Genomic DNA, 22623 nt, shown 5'->3' on the forward strand with positions numbered 1-22623 from the left:
AAAACTTGGCTGTGTATCGGAAGTAATACAGGCCGGTTTTCAGTCAGAGCCTGACACTCTGGGAAACTTCTGCCCAATAATTGTTCACAGTGGTTTTCAAGATGTCACACCTTGTAGTGCAGAGGCTTCCATTTGTTAAACTGAAAGCTGTTTTTTTCATTGTTAACACATTTGAAAGAAAGTAACATAAAATAAATATTTTAATAGATCAAGATATCAAATTAAAATACAAATTACAAGATGCAAAGCATATAAATTTGAATACACTGATAAAAATGGGATGTCACAAAATTTCACAATACATTAAAGTACAGCAATGTTTCATTTCTATTAAGATTGAAAGCAGCATTATTTTGTAGATTTGTCCAACTGAGCTGGTATCTGGAGAAATAAAGCCTTAAAATCTGTTAGAATATAACTTCGTAAGGTTTTCTTTTGGTCAAAATATCAAAACTTTGCATTATCGCACACTGTCTGTTAATTGATATTTTCTTCATGCCATTTCAAAATCAAAACTAAAGAAAACAGAACAAGTTAGTTGGTCAATTATCTCACTGCTGTGCGTAGGATGGCTGCCTTATTTTTCTGCAAAACACAGCTACTTTTGAACATTAAGACTTTAGAATTATAAAAAGCAAATGACTGCAGATGCTGGAATCTGAATTTTTTGATTCATGATATTGCTGACTATGCTAACATTTAATGCCAATCCCTAATGTTTTCTTGAATTTTGTTTTGTTTCCTCTCTTTGTTGAACACTTATGGTCAGGATTTTCTGGCCCCATCATGGCAGGACTTGCCTCAGCAGCAGCAGCAGGTCAGAAAGTCTCAGCTTAGATAATGCATGTCTGTGTTTATAAAAACTCTTTTTGTAATTATTCTTCAGGGTCCATTCACATCAGAAAATATCAATCAGGAGTCCCAGATACATAATGAACCTATGGACAGCGGGCTAGTAATAACATTAGCACTAAATTTTCTGTTACTATTGGCGGTACCTGCTTTCTATTTAACTTCTTAAAATCTCGGTTTTTAATCAGAATCAAATGTGAAAGAGCTGAATCTAGTGAATTAATTCCTGAACTTGGAGCTCATAAGTGCAGTCAACATTATCATTTTTGCAGTACCACAGGGTTGTGTTGTAATTTAGGCTAGCTATTTTAAATACATTTTCACTTACCGCTGGAAACTAGCACATCAATGGTGAGAATGCCACCATTGCCATTTTCAATTTTTATATGCTGAATATTTGTTCAAAATGTATAGAAACAGTTTAAATGTTAACACAAGTGTCTAATATGCAACATAAAAGTAATTTCAGCAAATTTACTGGAAAAATACTTGAAGCAATTTCACAATTAAAAAGAAGAGTTGACATTATTACTTGGATTTCTGCTATATGGGTGCAAATACACCACACGGAACTTGTAATACCTTACTAAAAAGCAATTAACATTAGTAAGAAAAATGAATCTGTATCAGTGTTCTGCCATGAATACCAAAATGTACCAGTCTTCGATCATGTTAAAAAGAGTTAATCTTTCAACAATAAAAATAGTATCCATCAGGAAAAAATAAACATAATTAATATTAAATACATCTTCCTTATATAATTAATCATTTCTATCAAATCTTCAGATTTCTTATATTTCATTTCCAGTCACTCGTCTTCAGATTCTTTGAGCTCATTTTCTTCCAAATCACTTGATTCTTCAATGTGCTCACTACCATCTTGGTCATCATCAGATTCAAATCCATCAGCTTCTTCTTGAGAACTAAAGAAACAAATTTTAAACCCGTATAAATAGCCTCCACTGTTCTAATTTTAATACTTAAGGGTAACTTGATATAGTTTAGAAAAGTTTACAATTGAGGAAATTTGACTTTTAGATACAAGTTGCTAATCTCACCAAATCTTCAATCAAATATGTTAATTGGATGAGCTGCCACACATTCTTTCCCTTGATCTGTAGGGTCTTGAAGATTTGTTTATTCAACTCCTAACATTGGCCCAACAAAATTTTGACTATTCTGTTTAAATAGTATGGTACAGTCAAATTAATGTTAAACCATGAGGATTATACAATAAATTATTCTGCATCTGGGGTAGGTTTACAGCAATAAAAGATAACCTGTAAGTTGAAGTTCCATAAGGTACAATAAAAGCTAAATAAAACTAAAATTGGTTAATCAAGTTTCACCATAAACCTTCGACACTCATGAAATTCTCATGAAATAAAAGGAATATGAATTCAACCTAACACTATACAATTCTATTAGGACAGGGAATGAAATTGTAATTAAGAGCAATACAAGACATCGTCATTCACTAGTGAGTGAATTAAATGTTATCAGCTCAAATCTTGTGTCTCCAGATAGTATTAAAGAAAAGTCAGTTGTTGTAGTACAGAAAAGTTACCTTTCCTCAGTTATACTGTTGTTGTCTTCATTCTTCTCAGATTCTTCATCACTGGAATGGAAAATGAAGCCTGGAACAGAGCGACCTTTTCTGGAAACAAAATCTTCATTTAATCCTTGCTCTTTGAGTGCTGCAGTGTAATGTCTCTCTGCTGCTCTTCTGGCATTCCTCTGGACACAATAATATTTGTGATGTGGAGATAATATTACTTACAATAATATTATATTTAACAGCTTAGTTCTATTTTCTCTTTAACATTTTACTAAATTGGCTTTTGTAACTTCACACTAAGTATTGTACAATTGGCAGCCAAGATAATATCCAAATAAGATATTGACTATCGAGATATCAGAGCTGCACATTAAATTAAGATGGTGATATGTTTACCACCAATTTTGAGAGATCCTCTGCACTACTATTTCATCAAAAGGATAGCCTAAACTCCTACACACTGTACCATGATTAAATAAAATTATGATTAGTCATAACTAAAATTATATTTAGTCATAGAAAGAGGTTTTGCATGGTGAAATGTAGTTAATATGTTCCATGTGTCTTTCACCCTTTAATACTTCACTTTTGATAAATTTTCACATCTTGTAGCCCTCTGGCCAGGATTCTCCCAAAAGAATTCTAGGTTTCCAACATGCGGGAAAATAGGAATAATTCCTGTTGGGTTTTTTTTAAAGCAAACTTACCAGATCAAATCTCCGACAGTTTGAGCACTGCAGAATGCCTCAGCGGGATTCCCTCTAGAAAGTAGGGAGCAGGGCCTATTCCTGCCCGAGAGGCCGGCAGCATAGTGCTGAGCAGGCCATCTGTCAGTGCAGAGATCGGTGCATTCACAGTGGCCCCCATTGCCGGCCTCCCGATCACTGGTCAGCCCTGCAACCCCCGCCATCGCTGGCCTTCTGATTTCCCTCACCTCTCAATTACTGGCCTCCCAGATCTCCCTGGGCCAGCCCTTCTGTCACTCCCCCACTGGCCAGCTCTGATCTACGCCCCCCACCCCCCACCGCCCCCCCCCCCCCCTGCAGCAACCTGAATTCACCCCCGCACCCAGATGGCCAGCACTTATAGCTCTCCCTCCCCCCCGCCCCCACTGATCCTTTTGCAGAGTGGCAGCAGGTCCCCCCTACACTGATCATCCCCCCCAATAGGCCCTGCCCCAGTAAGCCCCACCCTCTGGGTACTGCCCGGTGGGCAGTGCCAGTTTGTCCCTTGGCCGGTGCCAAGCTGGCACTGCCTGAGGGGCACCCCCTATTACCCCCAACCTCCAGGAGGGTCTCAATGGCTTCTGTTCCCTCCAGTGGGGTCCAGCACCTGTTCCCTGTTAGTGGGGAGCAGTCATAAATGCCGCTGGAGGGAACCACTCCCAACGAGGGGAGGGGGGTAAGAGACACGCCAACAGTCCCGGAGAAAACTGTCCCTGACATTCCCATAAGATAATCAGCTCCACGCCAATTTCTGGCACAGAGCTGATGACGCTAAAAAAGTTACCTTGGGAGACACGCAGAGGCCGTGGCGCCCAGTGTGAATCCCACAAAATCTCTGTCGCCCGTTGCTCTGCTCTAATAGCGCAGCAGGCCGGCAGAATCACCCCCTATATCTCTATCCAAAATCTGATTGAAGTGAAATAACAAGTGAATTCACCAAGTTTTTATTCATGCTAACACTGTACATATTATCTGGAATGTTAGCTGTTTTAACATCTGTATTTTCCCTGGTCATTTTCAAATATAAAGTCCAGTCCTTATAGAGTCATAGAGGTTTACAACATGGAAACAGGCCCTTTGGCCCAACTTGTCCATGCCGCCCTTTTTTTAAAAAAAAACCCTAAGCTAATCCCAATTGCCCGCATTTGGCCCATATCCCTCTATACCCATCGTATCCATGTAACTATCTAAATGCTTTTTAAAAGACAAAATTGTACATGCCTCTACTACTACCTCTGGCAGCTTGTTCCAGACACTCATCACCCTCTGTGTGAAAAAAATTGTCCCTCTGGACACTTTTGTATCTCTCCCCTCTCACTTTAAACCTATGCCCTCTAGTTTTAGACTCCCCTACCTTTGGGAAAAGATGTTGACTATCTACCTTATCTATGCCCCTCATTATTTTATAGACCTCTATAAGGTCACCCCTCAGCCTCCTACGCTCCAGAGAAAAAAGTCCCAGTCTATTCAGCCTCTCCTTATAACTCAATCCATCAAGTCCCGGTAGCATCCTAGTAAATCTTTTCTGCACTCTTTCTAGTTTAATAATATCCTTTCTACAATAGGGTGACCAGAACTGCACACAATATTCCAAGTGTGGCCTTACCAATGTCTTGTACAACTTCAACAAGACATCCCAACTCCTGTATTCAATGTTCTGACCGATGAAACCAAGCATGCCAAATGCCTCCTTCACCACTCTGTCCATCTGTGACTCCACTTTCAAGGAGCTATGAACATGTACCCCTAGATCTCTTTGTTCTGTAACTCTCCCCAACGCCCTACCATTAACTGAGTAAGTCCTGCTCTGGTTCAATCAACCAAAATGCATCACCTCGCATTTGTCTAAATTAAACTCCATCTGCCATTGGTCAGCCCACTGGCCCAATTGATCAAGATCCCGTTGCAATTGGCGATAACTTTCTTCACTGTCCACTATGCCACCAATCTTGGTGTCATCTGCAAACTTACTAACCATGCCCCCTATATTCTCATCCAAATCATTAATATAAATGACAAATAACAGTGGGCCCAGCACTGATCCCTGAGGCACACCGCTGGTCACAGGCCTCCAGTTTGAAAAACAACTCTCTACAACCACCCTCTGGCTTCTGTCAAGAAGCCAATTTTGTATCCATTTAGATACATCACCCTGGATCCCGTGAGATTTAACTTTATGCAACAACCTACCACGTGGTACCTTGTCAAAGGCCTTGCTAAAGTCCATGTAGACAACATCAACTGCACTGCCCTCATCTACCTTCTTGGTTACTCCTTCAAAAAACTCAATTAAATTTGTGAAACATGATTTTCCACTCACAAAGCCATGCTGACTGTCCCTAATCAGTCCTTGCATCTCTAAATGCCTGTAGATCCTGTCTCTCAAAATACCTTCCAACAATTTACCCACCACAGATGTGAGGCTCACTGGCCTGTAGTTCCCAGGCTTTTCCCTGCAGCCCTTTTTAAACAAAGGCACAACATTTGCCACTTTCCAATCTTCAGGCACCTCACCCATGACTATCGATGATTCAAATATCTTGGCTAGGGGACCCGCAATTTCCTCCCTAGCCTCCCACAACGTCCTGGAATATACTTCATCAGGTCCCGGGGATTTATCTACCTTGATGCGCTTTAAGACTTCCAGCACCTCCTTCTCTGTAATATGTACACTCCTCAAGACACCACTATTTATTTCCCCAAGTTCCCTAACATCCATGCTTTTCTCAACAGTAAATACTGATGAGAAATATTCATTTAGGATCTCACCCATCTCTTGTGGATCCGCACATAGATTACCTTGTTGATCCTTAAGAGGCCCTACTCTCTCCCTTGTTACTCTTTTGCCCTTTATGTATTTGTAGAAGCTCTTTGGATTCTCCTTTGCCTTATCTGCCAAAACAATTTCATGTCCCCTTTTGCCCTCCTGATTTCTCTCTTAACTCTACTCCTACACCCCCTATACTCTTCAAGGTTTCACTTGATCCCAGCTGCCTATGCACGTCATGTGCCTCTTTCTTCTTCTTGACCAGGGCCTCAATATCCCGAGTCATCCAGGGTTCCTAACTTCTGCCAGCCTTTCCCTTCACTCTAAGAGGAATGTGTTTACCCTGGTTAACACACTTTTGAAAGCATGCCACTTACCAGACATCCCTTTGCCTTCCCACAGACTCCCCCAATTAACTTTTAAAAATTCCTGCCTGATACCATCAAAATTGGCCTTGCCCCAATTTAGAATTTTAACTTTTGGGACAGACCTATCATTCTCCATAGCTACCTTAAAACTAATAGAATTATGGTCACTGGTCCCAAAGTGATCCCTCACTAACACTTCTGTCACCTGCCCTTTCTTATTTCCCAAGAGGAGGTCAAGTTTTGTCCCCTCTCTAGTCGGGCCATCCACATACTGAATGAGAAATTCCTCCTGAATACACTCAACAAATTTCTCTCCATCCAACCCTCTAATACTATGGCTGTCCCAAACAATGTTGGGAAAATTAAAATCTCCGACTATTACCACCCTATTTTTCTTGGAGCTATCTGTAATCTCCTTACATATTTGCTCCTCAATTTCCCGCTGACTATTTGGGGGCCTACAGTACAACCCTATCAAAGTGATTTCCCCCTTCTTATTTCTCAGTTCTACCCATATAGACTCAGTGGCCGAACCCTCGGATACATCCCCTCTCAGTACGCTTTCCCTAATCAAAAGTGCAACTCCCCCTCCTCTCTTACCTCCTGTTCTGTCTTTCCTATAGCATCTGTACCCTGGAACATTAAGCTGCCAGTCCTGTCCCTCCCTTAACCATGTTTTGGTAATTGCTATAATATCCCAGTCCCACGTACCCATCAGTGCCCCGAGTTCATCTGCCTTGCCCGTCAGGCCTCCTGCATTGAAATAAATGCAGTTTAATCTTGACTTCCCTTGCTCTCTGTCTTGCTTTTGCCTGATCTGTCTGGTACTAGGATTACTGATACTGCCTTTACTAATTAATGCGCTCTCTTTAATTTCTGTGCTGTCCTCAAACTTCTCTTCTGTCTCCCTACTGCTTTGGATCCCACCCCCCTGCCAAACTAGTTTAAACCCTCCAGAGTGGCTCTAGCAAATCTCCCTGCCAGGATGTTAGTCCCCCTGCAGTTCAAATGTAACCCATCCCTCTTGAACAGATCAGCCCTTCCCCAGAAAAGATCCCAATGATCCAAAAATCTAAATCCCTGCCCCCTGCACCAGCTTTCAAGCCAGGCATTCATCTACCTAACCCTCCTATTCCTACTCTCACTAGCACGTGGTACGGGTAGTAGTCCTGAAATTACTACCTTCGAGGTCCTGCACGTTAGCCTTCTGTCTAACTCTCTATATTCACATTTCAGGACCTCATCCCTTTTCCTACTTATGTTGTTGGTACCAATATGTACAATGACCTCTGGCTGCTCATCCTCCCCCTTAAGAATGTCCTGCAATTGCTCAGAGATGTCCTTGATCCTGGCACCAGGGAGGCAGTACACCATCCTGGAGTCTCGATTGCGGCCACAGAAACACCTGTCTGTGCCTCTAACTAGCGAGTCCCCTATTATTACTGCTCGCTTGCTCTTTGCCCGACCCTGTCCCATAGCAGAACCAGCTGTCATGTCACAGGCTTGGCTGCTGCTGGTATCTCCCCCTGACAGGCTATCCCCCTCAACAGCATCCAAAATGGTATACCTGTTTGAAAGGGGAATAGACACAGGAGACTCCTGCACTACCTGCCTGCCTCTCCTGGCAGTCACCCATCTACCTGTCTGAACCTGTGGTGTGACAACCTCCCTGTAACTAGTGTCTATCACTCTCTCTGCCTCCTGTATGCTCCGCAGTGCATCCACCTGCTGCTCCAACCGAACAATGCGGTTTGTGAGAAGCTGCAACTGGACACACGTCCTGCAGACAAAGTTGTCAGGAAGACTAGATTGCTCCCTAATTAACCCAAAAAAAAGATTCACAAAAACAAAGCTAATTACCCTTCTTTTGAAATATGTGGTAAAAAACTGAAAATCGATCAAAATAAATCTAATCTTTGTAATCAGAAATTCTTACACAGTACAAACTGTTTGAAGAACATACCTGTGTGAGCTCTTCTAAGAGCAGAGGCCTCCTGTTTACTCTCTCCTGCATCTTCTCAAGCTCCAGAAGGTACTCTCTTGTCCTTTTTCTTTGGTGATTCCTACAAAGGCACAATGGGGGTTAAATTGAATAACCATCGAAAATGCGTGCAGGGATTGTGATGCATTATAAACTTGTGCTCTTGGATTCAAATGCAGGCACATTTGCACGATTTCTGAGTGCAGCCTACATGCTCCATGCTATTCATTGCACACATCAGCAGGGGGCACAAGGGGTCTTGGTCAAAGATTGGAAAAGAGAGCTCCTCCACCCTTTGGGAGGGGTAGGGTGGTGGTTAGAAGGCAATGCCAAGAAATAGCAAAGGAAGTCAAAGTCAGAAGAATGCCCGCAAGGACCTGGATATTGTGAGGATGAAGTATAATGATGTCCACAAATTGTCAAAGTCAGTAAGAGCATCTTCAAATGGCAGATTGTACCAGCTACATCACTGGCCTTATTGCATCCTCCAGTCAGTGCACCCCCATCACTCACTTACCAATAATCTCTATTAATCAGGATTTGTACCTAATATTCAAATACTTACATGGTATTCACACACTTAGCATTTGTATCTCAAACATTGAATTGTAAGCTAGATTTCTTGACTTTAAGCAATGACTTTGGAATGGTGCCAAACTTTGGAATTCTGTGCCAAAAAATTTGGAGGTGAGCTTGCAAGCCACATCAGTCAATTTGGGTCCTAGGTCTTGCTGATTTCTGGGTAAAGGAGACTACAAAGGGATGAGGGAAGCGTTGGCTAAGATAGACTGAGAGCAAAAACATTATGGTGGGACAATTGAGGAACAGTGGAGGACTTTCAAAGCGATCTTTTACAGTGCTCAGCAAACTTATATACCAGTGATAAGGAAGGACTGTAGAAAAAGAGATAATCAGCCATGGATATCTAAGGAAATAAAGGAGGGTATCAAATTGAAAGAAAATGCATACAAAGTGGCAGGATTAGTGGGAAACTAGAGGATTGGGAAATCTTTAAAGGTCAACAGAAAGCCACGAAAAAAAAGCTATAAAGAAAAGTAAGATGGATTATGAGAGTAAACTAGCTCAGAATATAAAAACAGATAGCAAAAGTTTCTACAAATATATAAAATGAAAAAAAGAGTTGCTAAAGTAAACATTGGTCCTTTAGAGGATGAGAGGGGGGATGTAATAACTGAAAATGAGAAAATGGCTGAGGCATTGAACATTTGTGCCGGTCTTCACAGTGGAAGACACAAATAACATGCCAAAAATTGATGACAAGAAGGCTATGGCAGGTGAGGACCTAGAAACTATTATCACGAAAGAGGTAGTGTTGAGCAAGTTAATGGGGCTAAAGATAGACAAGTCCCCTGGTCCTGATGGAATGCATTCCATGGCACTAAAAGAGATGGCGGGAGAAATAGCAAATGCATTAGTGGTAATTTACCAAAATTCGCTGGACTCTGCGATGGTTCCCGCAGATTGAAAAAAGAGAATGTGACGCCACTGTTTAAAAAGGAGGTAGACAAAAGGCGGGTAACTATAGGCCGGTTAGCTTAACTTCTGTAGTAGGGAAAATGCTTGAATCTATCATCAAGGAAGAAATAGCAGGACATCTGGATATAAATTGTCCCATTGGTAAGACGCAGCATGGGTTCATGAAGGGAAGGTCATGTTTGACTAATTTGGTGAAATTCTTTGAGAACATTACATGTGCAGTGGACAATGGGGAACGAGTGGGTGTGGTGTATCTGGATTTCCAGAAGGCATTTGACAAGGTGCCGCACCAAAGACTGCTACATAAGATAAAGGAGCATGGTGTTACGGGTAATATATTAGCATGGATAGAGGATTGGTTAACTAACAGAAAGCAAAGAGTGGGGGTAAATGGGTGTTTTCCTGGTTGGTGATCAGTGACTAGTGGTGTGCCTCAGGGATCAATGATGGGGCCGCAATTGTTTACGATTTACATAGATGATTTGGAGTTGGGGACCAAGTGTAATGTATCAAAATTCGCAGATGACACTAAGATGAGTGGCACAGCAAAGTGTGCAGAGGATGCTGAAAGGGCTATAGATAGTCTAAGTAAGTGGGCAAGGGTCTGGCAGATAGAGTACAATGTTGGTAAATGTGAGGTCATCCATTTTAGTAGGAATAACAACAAAATGGACTATTATTTAAATGGTAAAAGATTGCAGCATGCTGCTGTGCAGAGGGACCTAGGTGTCCTTGTGCAAGAATCACAAGGAGTTGGTTTGCAGGTGCAGCAGGTCATTAAGAAGGCAAATGGAATTTTGTCCTTCATTGCTAGAGGGATGGAATTTAAAAACAGCGAGGTTATGTTGCAGCTGTATAAGGTGCTGGTGGGGCCACACCTGGAGTACTGTGTACAGTTTTGGTCTCCTTACTTGAGAAAGGATATACTGGCACTAGAGGGGGTGCAGAGGAGATTCACTAGGTTGATTCCGGAGTTGAGAGGGTTGGCTTATGAGGAGAGACTGAGTAGACTGGGGCTATACTCATTGGAATTCAGAAGAATGAGGGGAGATCTTATAGAAACATATAAAATTGTGAAGGCAATAGATAAGATAGAAGCAGGGAAGTTTTTTCCACTGGCGGGTGAAACTTGAACTAGAGGGCATGGCCTCAAAATAAGGGGAAGCAGATTTAGGACTGAGTTGAGGAGGAACTTCTTCACACAAAGGACTGTGAATCTGTGGAATTCTCTGCCCAGTGAAGCAGTTGAGGCTACCTCATTGAATGTTTTTAAGGCAAGGATAGATAAATTTTTGAACAGTAAAGGAATTAGTAAAGGTGAGCGAGCGGGTAAGTGAAGCTGAGTATACGAAAAGATCAGCCATGGTCTTATTGAATGGTGGAGCAGGTTCAAGGGGCCAGATGGCCTACTCCTGCTCCTAGTTCTTATGTTCTTATGTAAATATCATTGACCCCAGCAGCATTTCCAAATTTCCCAGCAGCAAATTCCAAAACTGTGTCCAACCCTTCAGTGCCGAAGACAACTGAAAAGATTACTTGTGGAGCAGCTATATGGAGAGAGCTTAAGCAGCAGCAGAATAATCCAGCAAATACTGCCATTCTCAAATATCTATGTCGTGCTGGACTTAGAGTGAAAATCACTGGCAGAGTTTCGTGTCACTCAGATTTATATACAGCAGCACTACTCATGGATTCTCTGGACAAAGGCAGACTAGCACAACGGTGAGAAACGTCTTATTAACCTAGATTTCAAAAGCTTAGCAGAAGTTTGGTGCCGCCTCTACATGAGGCACCAAAAGACAGTGCATTTTGGCCTGCCTGCTAATCAGTTCAAAGGCAACAACTATCACTGAAAACAGAGCACAGTGTAATAGTTTGTTATACCACAAAACTCTGATCCAAAGATAAAATATCACACATGCTGTTGACAAAAGGCACACCTGTATTGTTTGACTTTTGATCTTGACACCTCAGCTAGGCTCTGGTGTGGATCATTGGCTTGGGCACGGGTAGATATGTATTTTTTCAATTTTCTCTCCTTCAGTTTCTGCTCTCGTTTCCAGTTTTCTTCTTCTTCTTTTTTCTTCTTTTTCTCTTCCAGAGACTTCCTATAAATGATAAACTATAAAATTTAATACAGATAGCTACAGAAATGTTCAACAAATTGTCATTTGGCAGTGCAGAACTTGAGTATCTCTGAAAAACGACACATGCTTTTTGTCTTGCACTCATCATTTATACTTCATAAGGGAGTGCTGATTGGTGGGCAAATTGGGTTCTAATTGGTAGAGGTGTTACCATGGAGAATGCACCAGTTAACTGATGACTGATAAAAATTATGCTAACTGATAAATGTCTGACAATAGGTTTTAGGCTAGCGATTGGATTTTAAATGTAGATAAATGAAAATACTTGGTTAAGAAACTGGTAAACAGACCTGGGATTATTACAGTTCGAGGGGTAACCTGTGTTCATTTAATAAGGTAAACACAGTAAGGAGTCTAACAACACCAGGTTAAAGTCCAACAGGTTTATTTGGTAGCAAACGCCACTAGCTTTCGGAGCGCTGCTCCTTCGTCAGGTGAGTGGGAGATCTCATTTTATCCTTATCCGCTTCATTTAATAAGGACAGAGTTGGGTGAGAAAAACTAAACAATAGATGACCCACCTTTGAGTTCTTTGTAGGGACACAAGGTCTGTAGTTATTTCAACAAGGGATTTAAATTATTAATGTAATTCCCAGGTCAAGGAATCTAAAAGTGCTTTTGTAAACAAGGGGGTTTCTTGGTAGAGTCAACAAAGATGGCCGTTAACTTCATTATAGATATAAATTATTCATATGGGTTTTTTGAAGGTAAAGAATAATTAGTTCACATTTTCATTTCAAGCATCCCAAAGTATCTCCTGTTGCCATGGAGATGAGCTATGGCATTTAGGAAGGTTCCTTTATTTTAATTTATGTGTATGTGTGTTTGCTCACAGAAACAGGCAGCAAACAGTCAGCTTGGTTGGAGTTTGGAGAAGGCAGGGATAGAGTCTGTCAGGAACTGTAAAGCAGATGTGGGACCAAGAACTATGGGAGCAGATTGGGAGAACGCAGACATGTCTGCATAAAGCAGGGACAAGGAGCGGAGGGGCCATTAGAAACCAAGGGTGTTGCTAATTTTTGAATCACTACGCATGAAGGCAGTGAAGCCCATGTTTTAGCACGGGTGCACATGTTCATGAGGTGCTTAAAGAGAATTGGAGGGTCGTCTGGTTAAACGCTAGTGGAAGGATCCCAAGGAAACTCATATCTCGTAAAAATGCAGGAATACTTTGGAGAACTAAAGTGAAACCCTATGAGTTGTGGCACACCTTGTTCTCCTGCCACGAGAAGCAAAAGAATTCTCAAGATCCTGAAAAGTATAGGGGAACTTTTGGGTGGAAATAACAACAGAATGGGAAGTGGTCTGTTAGTATTTTTGGGTTTGAAGGATAAGGATTTATGAAGTATAGTGAAGTATTATGAAAATTAGTGATACCTCCTTTGTTTAATTCTTGTACAGTAGACATTTTTCTTTAAAAGGTGAAATTTTGTGGTGTGGTTCTTTCAGTTTATCACTGGAAGTTCAATTTATTTTAAAGTTAATGGTCTTCTCTTGAGTCATACCAATGGTGCAACTTTGGTGTTTGTTATTTGGCAGGTTTGTGAAGTATTTCTACTGGATAAAGCAATATAATTTCCAAATATAAATTTAACTAGAAAATTGAGGGAAGAAAAAATGTATATATTTGATCATCAAGAGAGCAAAATGCTTTCCTGTAAAAGACTTTTTTAAAATTTTGTATTCATTATTGTTGCATCACTATCAAAGCAAATAATATTAAATATTAAATACTTACTAATTTAGAGCCTCAATATATCAATGCAACTTGAAGCAGTTAAATACAATGCCACAGAACCAGAACTTACTTTAACTTTAAATGTCTAAATTAATTTTCTTTGATTTATATAAATAGGAGAAAAAAACAATCTATTGTCAAAGTCTATGCTACTGCAGTTACAATTATATACTCACTTATGTGGTCCTTTTATCTAATAGTTATTATTGGGCATAATCTAGTAATTATCCAGGTTATATGGAGTTAACAATATGAACTTTCAGTTTATTACAAATTATAGAGGATCGTGATTATAAAATCCACCATCCAGTGAATCCATTCCATATATTACACCTTATCTGTATCATACTTGGACCTTGGATCCAATTTGCAAGCACAATTTTCCTATCATGTTAACAAAACTAAATTTTTGCCTTGAACTGTCTTATCGTGGAGCTGTGATCTGTAATGTACTAATGATGTGGATTGACTCATTCGAGTGTATCATCTCAATTGATTTGGCCAATGTTAAAGAAACACTGTGATGAAGTACATAATAAATATGTTTGATCTAGTAGCTATCATATACTTCCAGGTAGATCATGATTAGTAACTAAATATTTCAGGGTACTTGACTTTTAGAAACGATAGGCAAAATATAAAAGGGTTGTGGGGGTGGTTGGCCCTAATAATAAAGGATGGGGTAAAGAAAGCAGTGAGAAAGGATCTTTGGCCTGAAAATCTGGTTGCAGAATCAGTCTGGGTGGAATTAAGAAACAATAATGAACAGAAAACACTACAGGGTATAGTTTGTAAATTCCCTAACAGAGGTCATAATGTTGGACAGACTTTAATAGGTAATTAGAGGAGCATGTAACAAGACTAATGTAATAATGGTAAGGGATTTTAATCTTCCATTGACATGGCAATTCAAATTGGCAAAAATTATTTGGAGGACAGATTTGTGGAATATATTTGAGTTTTCTAGCACACGTCAATGAGTCAACTAGCAAACAAACTACTTAGATCTAGTATTGCGCAATAGAACAAGGTTAATTAGTAATTTATTATAAAGAGTTCTTTGGGAAGAGTGATCAAAATATAATGAAGTTCACATTGAACTTGAGAGTGCTGTAGTGAAGCACAAAGCCTTAAATTCAAACAAATACAAATCCAGAGGAATGAGAGGCAATTTGACAAAAGTATATTTGGGAATTAGATTAAAAGATATGACAGTGCCAAACATTTTAAGGAATAATACATAATGCTCAACAAATATGCAGTCCCTCAAGAAATATATGCTCCCAACAGAAAAATGGTTAACTAGAGAAGTTAAGTATAACATTCAATTAAAAGTAGTTAACAACATTACCAAAAACTTCAAGACTGTGTTTTAGAGGGAGGGTTTTAGAAACCAGCAAAGGATGATAAACAGGGACTAAATGGGATACGAGAGAAAACTAGCAAGAAAGAAGAAAGATTATAAGAGCTTCTACAAGGAAAAGATGAGCAAAACTAAATGTTTATATTTGGTGGCAGAGATGAGAAATAAGGAAATGGCAGAGATGTTAAATCATTTGTGTTTGTTTTCACAGTAAAAGACACAAAAGGTAGTGGAAAGTGAAGAACCAAGGTTCTAATAAAATTTAGTAATTTAAAGTAATCAATATCAAAGAAGTGATACTGAATAAATTAATGGGATTAAAAGTCACAAACTTCTGGACCTGATGGCTTACATCCTGGGGTTTTAAAAGGAGATGAATGCAGAGATCGGAGATCTTCCAGAATTCTCTCAATTCTAAAACGGTTTCTAAAGTATCAAATGTAGCTCCACTATTCAAGGGGAAAAGAGAAAACAGGGAACTATAGGCCAGTTAACCTCCCCTAGTTGTATGGAAAATGCTAGAATCTGCCATTATTAGGGGCATGGCAACAGGGCACTTAGATTATTATAATATTAGACTGAGTCAACATGGTTTATGACTTGAAAATGAGGTTTGACCAATCTATTATGACTTTTAGTGGGTATAACCAGCAGGGTAGATATGGGGGAATTAATGGATGTTGTGTATTTGGAGTCTGAGGAGGGAATTGATAAAGCCACACAAGAGTGGGATTTATGATATTGGGGATAATATATTAACATGGATTGGAAAAAAAAGAGCGCAGAATAAATAGGCAATTTTCAAGATAACAGGGTGTAAAAAATAGAGTACCACAAAGATCACTGCTAGGGCCTCAGCTATTTGCAATGTATATTTTTTTTATTCATTCAGAGGATGTAGACATTGCTGGCTGGGCCAGCATTTATTGCCCATCCCTAACTGCTCATGAACTGAGTAGTTTGCTAGGCCATTTCAGAGGGCATTTAAGAGTCAACCACATTGCTGTGGGTCTGGAGTCACATGTAGGCCAGACCAGATAAGGGTAGCAGATTTCCTTCCCTAAAGGACATTTGTGTACCAGCTGGGCTTTTACAACAATTGGCAATGGTTTCATGGTCATCATAAGGCTTTTAATCCCAGATTTTTTTCTTGAATTAAGATTTCACCATCTGCCATGGTGGGATTCAAGCTCGGAACCCAGAGCATTACCCTGGATCTCTGGATTGCTCGTGACAATACCACTATATCACTGCCTCTCCCAGTGACTTAGATGAGGGACTGAGTCTAATATTTCCAAATTTGCTAATGACACAAAGCTAGTTGGGAAAGAAAGGTGTGGAAAGAAAATAAAAGGCTGCAAAGGGGTATAGGCTGATGGGCATGAAAAGGGCAGATGGAAGACAAGATGGGGAAATTTCAGAGCAACATCAACTAGCTGCATGCTTCTAAAGGAGTAGGAATCTATGCCTGGTTCCCTAGAATTTCAGAAACACTTTAAAAAAAACATCAGAAATAGTGGCAGGAGTAGGGTATGCAGCCTCTCGCACGTGCCCCACCATTCAATTAGATCATTGATAATATCAAGTCCACTTTCCCACCCTATCCAATTTCTTTTAATTTCCTTAGTGCTCAAAAATCTCTCACTCTCAGTCTTGAATATACTTAACTACAGGGCACCCACAGCCCTCTCAGATAGAGAAGTCCAAAGGATCATAATCCTCTTAGTATGAAGTTTCTCTTTATCTTAGTCCTAAAATGGTCATCCTTTATTCTGAGTTCTTGACACCCCAGCCAGGGCATATTATGTTCAGCATCGCCCCTATCAAGCCAATTAAAATTTGTATATGCTTCAATGAGATCACCTTTCATTCTGTTAAACTCCACAGAATTAGTGCTGGTCTACTCAATCTCTCCTCATAAGAAAACCGTTCACCCCAGGAATCAGCCTAGTGAACATGCATTGCACTCTCTCAAAGGCATGTAAAACCTTGGTTAGGCAAGGAGACCAAAATGGTACACAATACTGCACCAGGGCCCTGTGTAATTATAGTAAGCACCTGTGGAGAGACAAATAGAGTTGACATTTCACTAAAGCATTGACCCCAGAAGTTCTGTCTCAGAGGTGTTGTATCCCGGAGCTACCCTAGAAGTCTCCATGCATGGACTGCACAACAAAGTTTAAACTTCTGATAGGCAAATGTCCTTCACTGGGAACATCCAAAACTCCAATTTAATATTAGCAGAAAAGTTACCCAGGAAAGGTTAGAAGCATTAAAATTAATTCTAACTCCTGGGTAACAGTACTACTGACCCCCATAAACCCCGTGACTACCCCCCATCACCAAACACACCCCCTCCACGGACCACCTCAAAGAACAAAACAGCACAGGAACAGGCCCTTCGGCCCTCCAAGCCCATGCCGCTCCCTGGTCCAAACTAGACTATTCTTTTGTATCCCTCCATTCCCACTCCGTTCATGTGGCTATCTAGATAAATCTTAAACGTTCCCAGTGTGTCCGCCTCCACCACCTTGCCCTCACCACCCTCTGTGTAAAATACGTCTTTCTGATATCCGTGTTAAACCTCACCCCCCCCGCCCCCCTCACCTTGAACCTATGACCCCTCGTGAACACCACCACCGACCTGGGAAAAAGCTTCCCATCGTTCACCCCATCTATGCCTTTCATAATTTTATACACCTCTATTAGATCACGACTCATCCTCCATCTTTCCAGTGACCACATGACCATTCCCCCCTCGCGCCCCCCCCCCAACTAATGCCCCTTCCCATTATTAGAAAGTAAAAAATAAAAGCAGGAGTTGGATGTGCAACCCTCCACTCCCAAATACCTTCCCGCAACCCTTGACTACTCTCCCCCCACCCCCTGAACCACCCTCCCGATATCCTGACTATGTTTCTCCCCCCACCCCTGACTACCTCCACATACTCTCCTGATCGTCCCACCACCCCAACTGGCACCCAATATCCCCCAACTACCCATCCAAACCAGAGCATTTTGCTTTTGTAGAAAAGGGCTACATGCTTACAAAACCAAAACAAGGTTCTTGATTAGTTTGCCGGATGCCGTGAAATTTGAATTTTGTGACTCAAACCAACATTGCAAACTACTTTTGCCATGGGGGTGCGGTCAGTAAGGAGGAGAAGAATATGCTGCAAGATGAAGAAATTAAAACTGAACATGAGCTGCAGAGCATTTGGGAGTAACTTTAGTTAGTTGCACTGATCCTGCTAATGCTCCTCAGTCTTGCTATAACGTGATTGATACCACTGCTTTAGTTAAGCTCTCTAAACTTTGAGCTAATCCTGGACAGAATTAAATTTTAGTGGATAGCTAGAATTTTGAAAATGCTGATGTTGCTTCTGATCCTCTGACTCTAACAGCTTCTTTCAAGATGCTTTCTGATATTCATTATATGCAGTGACAATCTAGTGATCTGTTTCAATCAAGCTCATTTGGCGAAAACTGAAAAAGCAATTGCCCACAATTCAATTTTGAAGATAAAACAGTTAAAAATTAATAGATTTTTAAAAAACCTCACTACAGTGAAATTAAAATAAACTCTCACATGTTTCGCCTTATCCTTGAAGTTGTAAATGCATTCAAAACAGTCTGGCAGTACTTTAATATGTTTATAAGGAAAGCTCCCCAATTGTTATAGTACATATAGTGCTTTTTTTTTGTTGATATATCCAAAATTATTGCATTAGGTGGCTCTGACAGTACATTTGATTTGCCGTTTACCTTAATTATATAAACAATCAATCCTTCTAGAAATTGTTTTAGTTGTATCCTTTGTCTTGACTGCTTCCCAATCTGTGTTGCAGGCAAATATGAGAAAATTGTAGTTGGCTCAGTATTAGGTTAATTTATGTAAATTAGAAACATCAGGGTTCCAACAACCAAATCTCACAAAAGTCCACTCACCACTTCATATATTTTACACAGAGGGTGGTGGGGGCCTGGAATGCGCTGCCAGGCAAGGTGGTGGAGGCGGACACACTGGGAACGTTTAAGACTTATCTAGACAGCCATATGAACGGAGTGGGAATGGAGGGATACAAAAGAATGGTCTAGTTTGGACCAGGGAGCGGCGCGGGCTTGGAGGGCCGAAGGGCCTGTTCCTGTGCTGTATTGTTCTTTGTTCATCAAGTTGAATATTACTCCACTTAGAAGTATCATGTGCACTTTTTGAACTTCTACCCTGTAATTCTTGTTAAATTAAAAGCCACATAAGTCTTTCGAGTGAAATATTGACAAAGCTTCTGAAAATCAAATAAACCATGATCATAGGGAGTTCCACCATCGATCAATAAATAGTTTTTAAAAAATCATGCGCCCAAGTATTTTAGATGGCAGTGTTCCTCTTCCCGTCATCCGAAGAGTTGGCAGGGAACATATCCCCACTGAATCTAATGGCCCTGCAGCCATTTCACACTCTAGTGAGCGTCATTTGGCTGCAGGCTGGACTTCCGCCCCTCACTCAGGTGCAAGTCTTGCATTAGAGAGCTGCCGGTCAACTTGATTGGCTGGAAGCTCTCTAGCCCCTGCAATGACAAGAGCTGCAGTGGACAGAAGAGGAAGTTCAGGAAAATGCCTGAGCCTCAGTTCTGGAACTAGACAGCAAGGTACATTTCAGGGATCCAAGGACGGGGAGGGTAGAGTAGGCCTGGGGGAGTGGAAAGTGGATGATGGGGTGTCAAGGGAGAGTGAAGAGAGGTCCAGCAATCACTTGGCCTTAAGTAGGGACCCAAAGTCAGAACAGGGCTTCTGATGGAGGCACACCGCCCCACCCCACCTCCCCTCCGTCCCCATTCCTGCCTGAGGACTAAGTCTGATCATTTTTGGTCTTCCTCCACGCCAGATAAATTCTCCTGCCAGCCTAGAAATTGAGACTGGATTGGAAGTGGGTGGGTGGCCCAACTGAGGCCTTGCCCACTCGTGTAAAATCGTTGCAAAGTCAGGGCAGGCAGGAACCATTTAAACTAATGTTAGCTGTTCTTTAATACCATAGAAGGCTGTGGAGGCCAAGTCATTGAATATATTTAAGAAGGGAATAAATGGATTTCTAAAGGCGTCAAGGGTTATGGGGAAAGCACAGAAGTTTGGCATTGAGATAGAGATCATATTGAATGGCAGAGCAGGTTTGAAGGGCCGAATGACATATTCCTGCTCCTATTTTCTATGTTGCTATCTTTCTAATACATTATTCCTAAATTGGTAGTGCTCCAGCATGGTCCTTAAGCATTAACCATTATTTCATTTATTACAGCTGTTGGTTGTCTAATTGTTTGGATTGGATTTATCACTTTTTGAAAAGAGAAATAGTGGTTTCTTGTCTCCTGTCCTTGAGAATCTCACTAATGCGTGGCACTGACTGGGCCAAATGTCCCTTTTCTATGCCGTATGTCCTATAATTGCTCAATGAGAGTGCCTCAAAAATTCTCCCCAACTTATTGAGTAAAAATGATTATAGATCATCTGGTTCAAGAAATTTGTCAATCTTAAATCCCCTAATTTATCAATTACCTTTGAAGCACCAACCTCAAAATTGCTGAAGATGTTGGATATACTCCAGAAATTGTATAACAAATTAGCTGTATTTATCTGGTGAATACATGTATAAAATATTCATTTAATATTTCAATAATCATATTTTTAATATCATTTCTACTATTAAAGTTCCAAACTTCCTCTGTATCTACTATTTCTACTGTATGGTATTGTTTTAGTTTTTTGCTTAACATTTATACTAACACCAAGGGGTCTTGTACATTTCTAGCTCCTCTCTTAAATTACCTTGGGACATTTCCCTCTCCCTTTCTTTTTCATGTAAATGTAATATAACCTGGTTTTCCTAATTATTTCCATTAACTTTGGCATCAGTTATGGAAACTACAAATAAACCATATTTCTTTGGATGTACCAGCTGATTTTCTGTGGCACTCACATATATAGTCAATAAATAAGTGTATGAAGATTAGAGGAAACACTCACATATATAGTCAAGAAATAAGTGTATGAAGATTTGAGGAAGGGCAAGAAGGTTGAGAGAGGAAGGAGCAAGGGTCATGATTGAAAATTAGCAAGGGTTTGAGGGTTGCAATTTGCAAGATGGATTTGGAGGTTGTAAGACATGTCCTTTGAGGGATTGTAATTGGGCTAGTATCAAACAGTACCAAATTGGGGCACTTTTCTAGTCATCAGGGTGAGGGTTGTAACAAATATTGCTTGTCTTGTTTTCAAAGCAAGTAACCAATTCTTGTGAAAAGAAATTGGACACCTCTCTTGTAGAACAGGATGGAGGGATGGTGGTGTTGGTGACCATGAGACTATGGGGTGGAGGGGAGGGGGTTGGTAATCATGAGAGTGGGACTGGGGCCTTTCAACATTAGAGAGATTGGGGAGGAGAGGTCTTGATGGCACATGGGCTGGGGGCGTGGCGGTACCGAAATCAAACATAATTTACTACCACTGATCTTGCTGAGAGACAACATAATCTTCTCTCTGCTGGACTACTCGGCCACTTAAATTCCTGTTCAAATTACTCAAGCTTACTTTGGAGACTCCCCGCATCAATCTCTCACAGGCTATCCTAGAAATATGGCACAAAAGTGTCTCTTGGAACAATAGTCAAAATAAGGGACAATCCCCTAAAATACATGATAGTAAGTCACCCTGAGAACAAATGACTTTGATGCCTTTCCTCCTTGTGCAATTTTCCATTTCTCAGCTAAGACGAGATGTATGGCTGGGAAAGCAGTTGTAGTTTGATGTCTAGGTTAACAAACCATTCGTTCTCAGCTGATGCAGTGTGAATGGTTGTGATGCCACCAGGAATGGAATTCCCGGGGCACATGTTTAATGCCTCAGATCATCTGGTCAGTGATGCTGGGGCAATCAATAAAGACTGCACCTCAACATTTCTGCATCCTTCCAGCTGGGATTTCCTGTCCTGGTTGCAGCAGCGATGCTTCAGCACAACCATGCATGGAGGGAAAGAGTCAGAGACCATACCCGCTTTTTATCGACATCTCTGAGACTGAGATCAGTATAAGAGTCATTTGAGGAGGGTTCAGGGTAACGCAAGTCAGCCCATTGAGTGATTAAACAAGCAATTACAGCATTTGTACTTTTGTCAAGATTTCTGATGGGGTCCGAGAGCATGTCTCAACATTCACCGCTTTGGCAATGCTCTGACTTGGTCACAATTAGTTGCTGTTCTTCATGCTCCACTTGTCAAGCAAGTGGCCACATTTTCCCTGACTCAAACTCAAGCGATTGAGGAGTGTCCAAATTTTCTGTGAAGATTGACACCTGGGACTTCATCACTTGGGTCAGTTACTAGATTGTGGTTAGTGATGTTTGTAATCAACCAGAAGTTGGGACTGTCATCAGTTTGTAGAAGATGCAATGTACTACATTAGGGACTATGGGAATTCAGACGGCTACATAAGATTTTTGACATCCTGTGTCAGTGGAGGAGCTTTGCTAGCTGTCAGCCAATGGTGTTTTTTGAGGAGGATGTTTTCTCTGGCCATCAGGAGGTTCAATGTGTGCTAGCACAGGAAACCACTCAAACTGTGTTGATTTCAATGTCTCAGAG

At 40.8% G+C, this 22623-nt stretch overlaps 1 protein-coding gene across 1 annotated transcript in view; it reads right to left on the reverse strand.

Annotated features, from left to right (window-relative positions):
- Window positions 1-189: 189 nt before the first annotated feature.
- Window positions 190-22623, reverse strand: part of LOC144504525 (protein FAM161A-like) — a 41184-nt gene continuing 18750 nt past the window's right edge. The window contains exons 4-7 of the mRNA XM_078229944.1: window positions 11689-11856; window positions 8234-8333; window positions 2420-2589; window positions 190-1775 (exon numbers count right to left, since the gene is read on the reverse strand). Of these exons, the coding sequence (XP_078086070.1) occupies window positions 1661-1775; window positions 2420-2589; window positions 8234-8333; window positions 11689-11856 (553 nt within the window). The 3' untranslated portion in view covers window positions 190-1660. The remainder of the gene's footprint in view (window positions 1776-2419; window positions 2590-8233; window positions 8334-11688; window positions 11857-22623) is intronic.

Source organism: Mustelus asterias, chromosome 15 (assembly GCF_964213995.1).
Source record: "Mustelus asterias chromosome 15, sMusAst1.hap1.1, whole genome shotgun sequence".
NCBI lineage: Eukaryota > Metazoa > Chordata > Chondrichthyes > Carcharhiniformes > Triakidae > Mustelus > Mustelus asterias.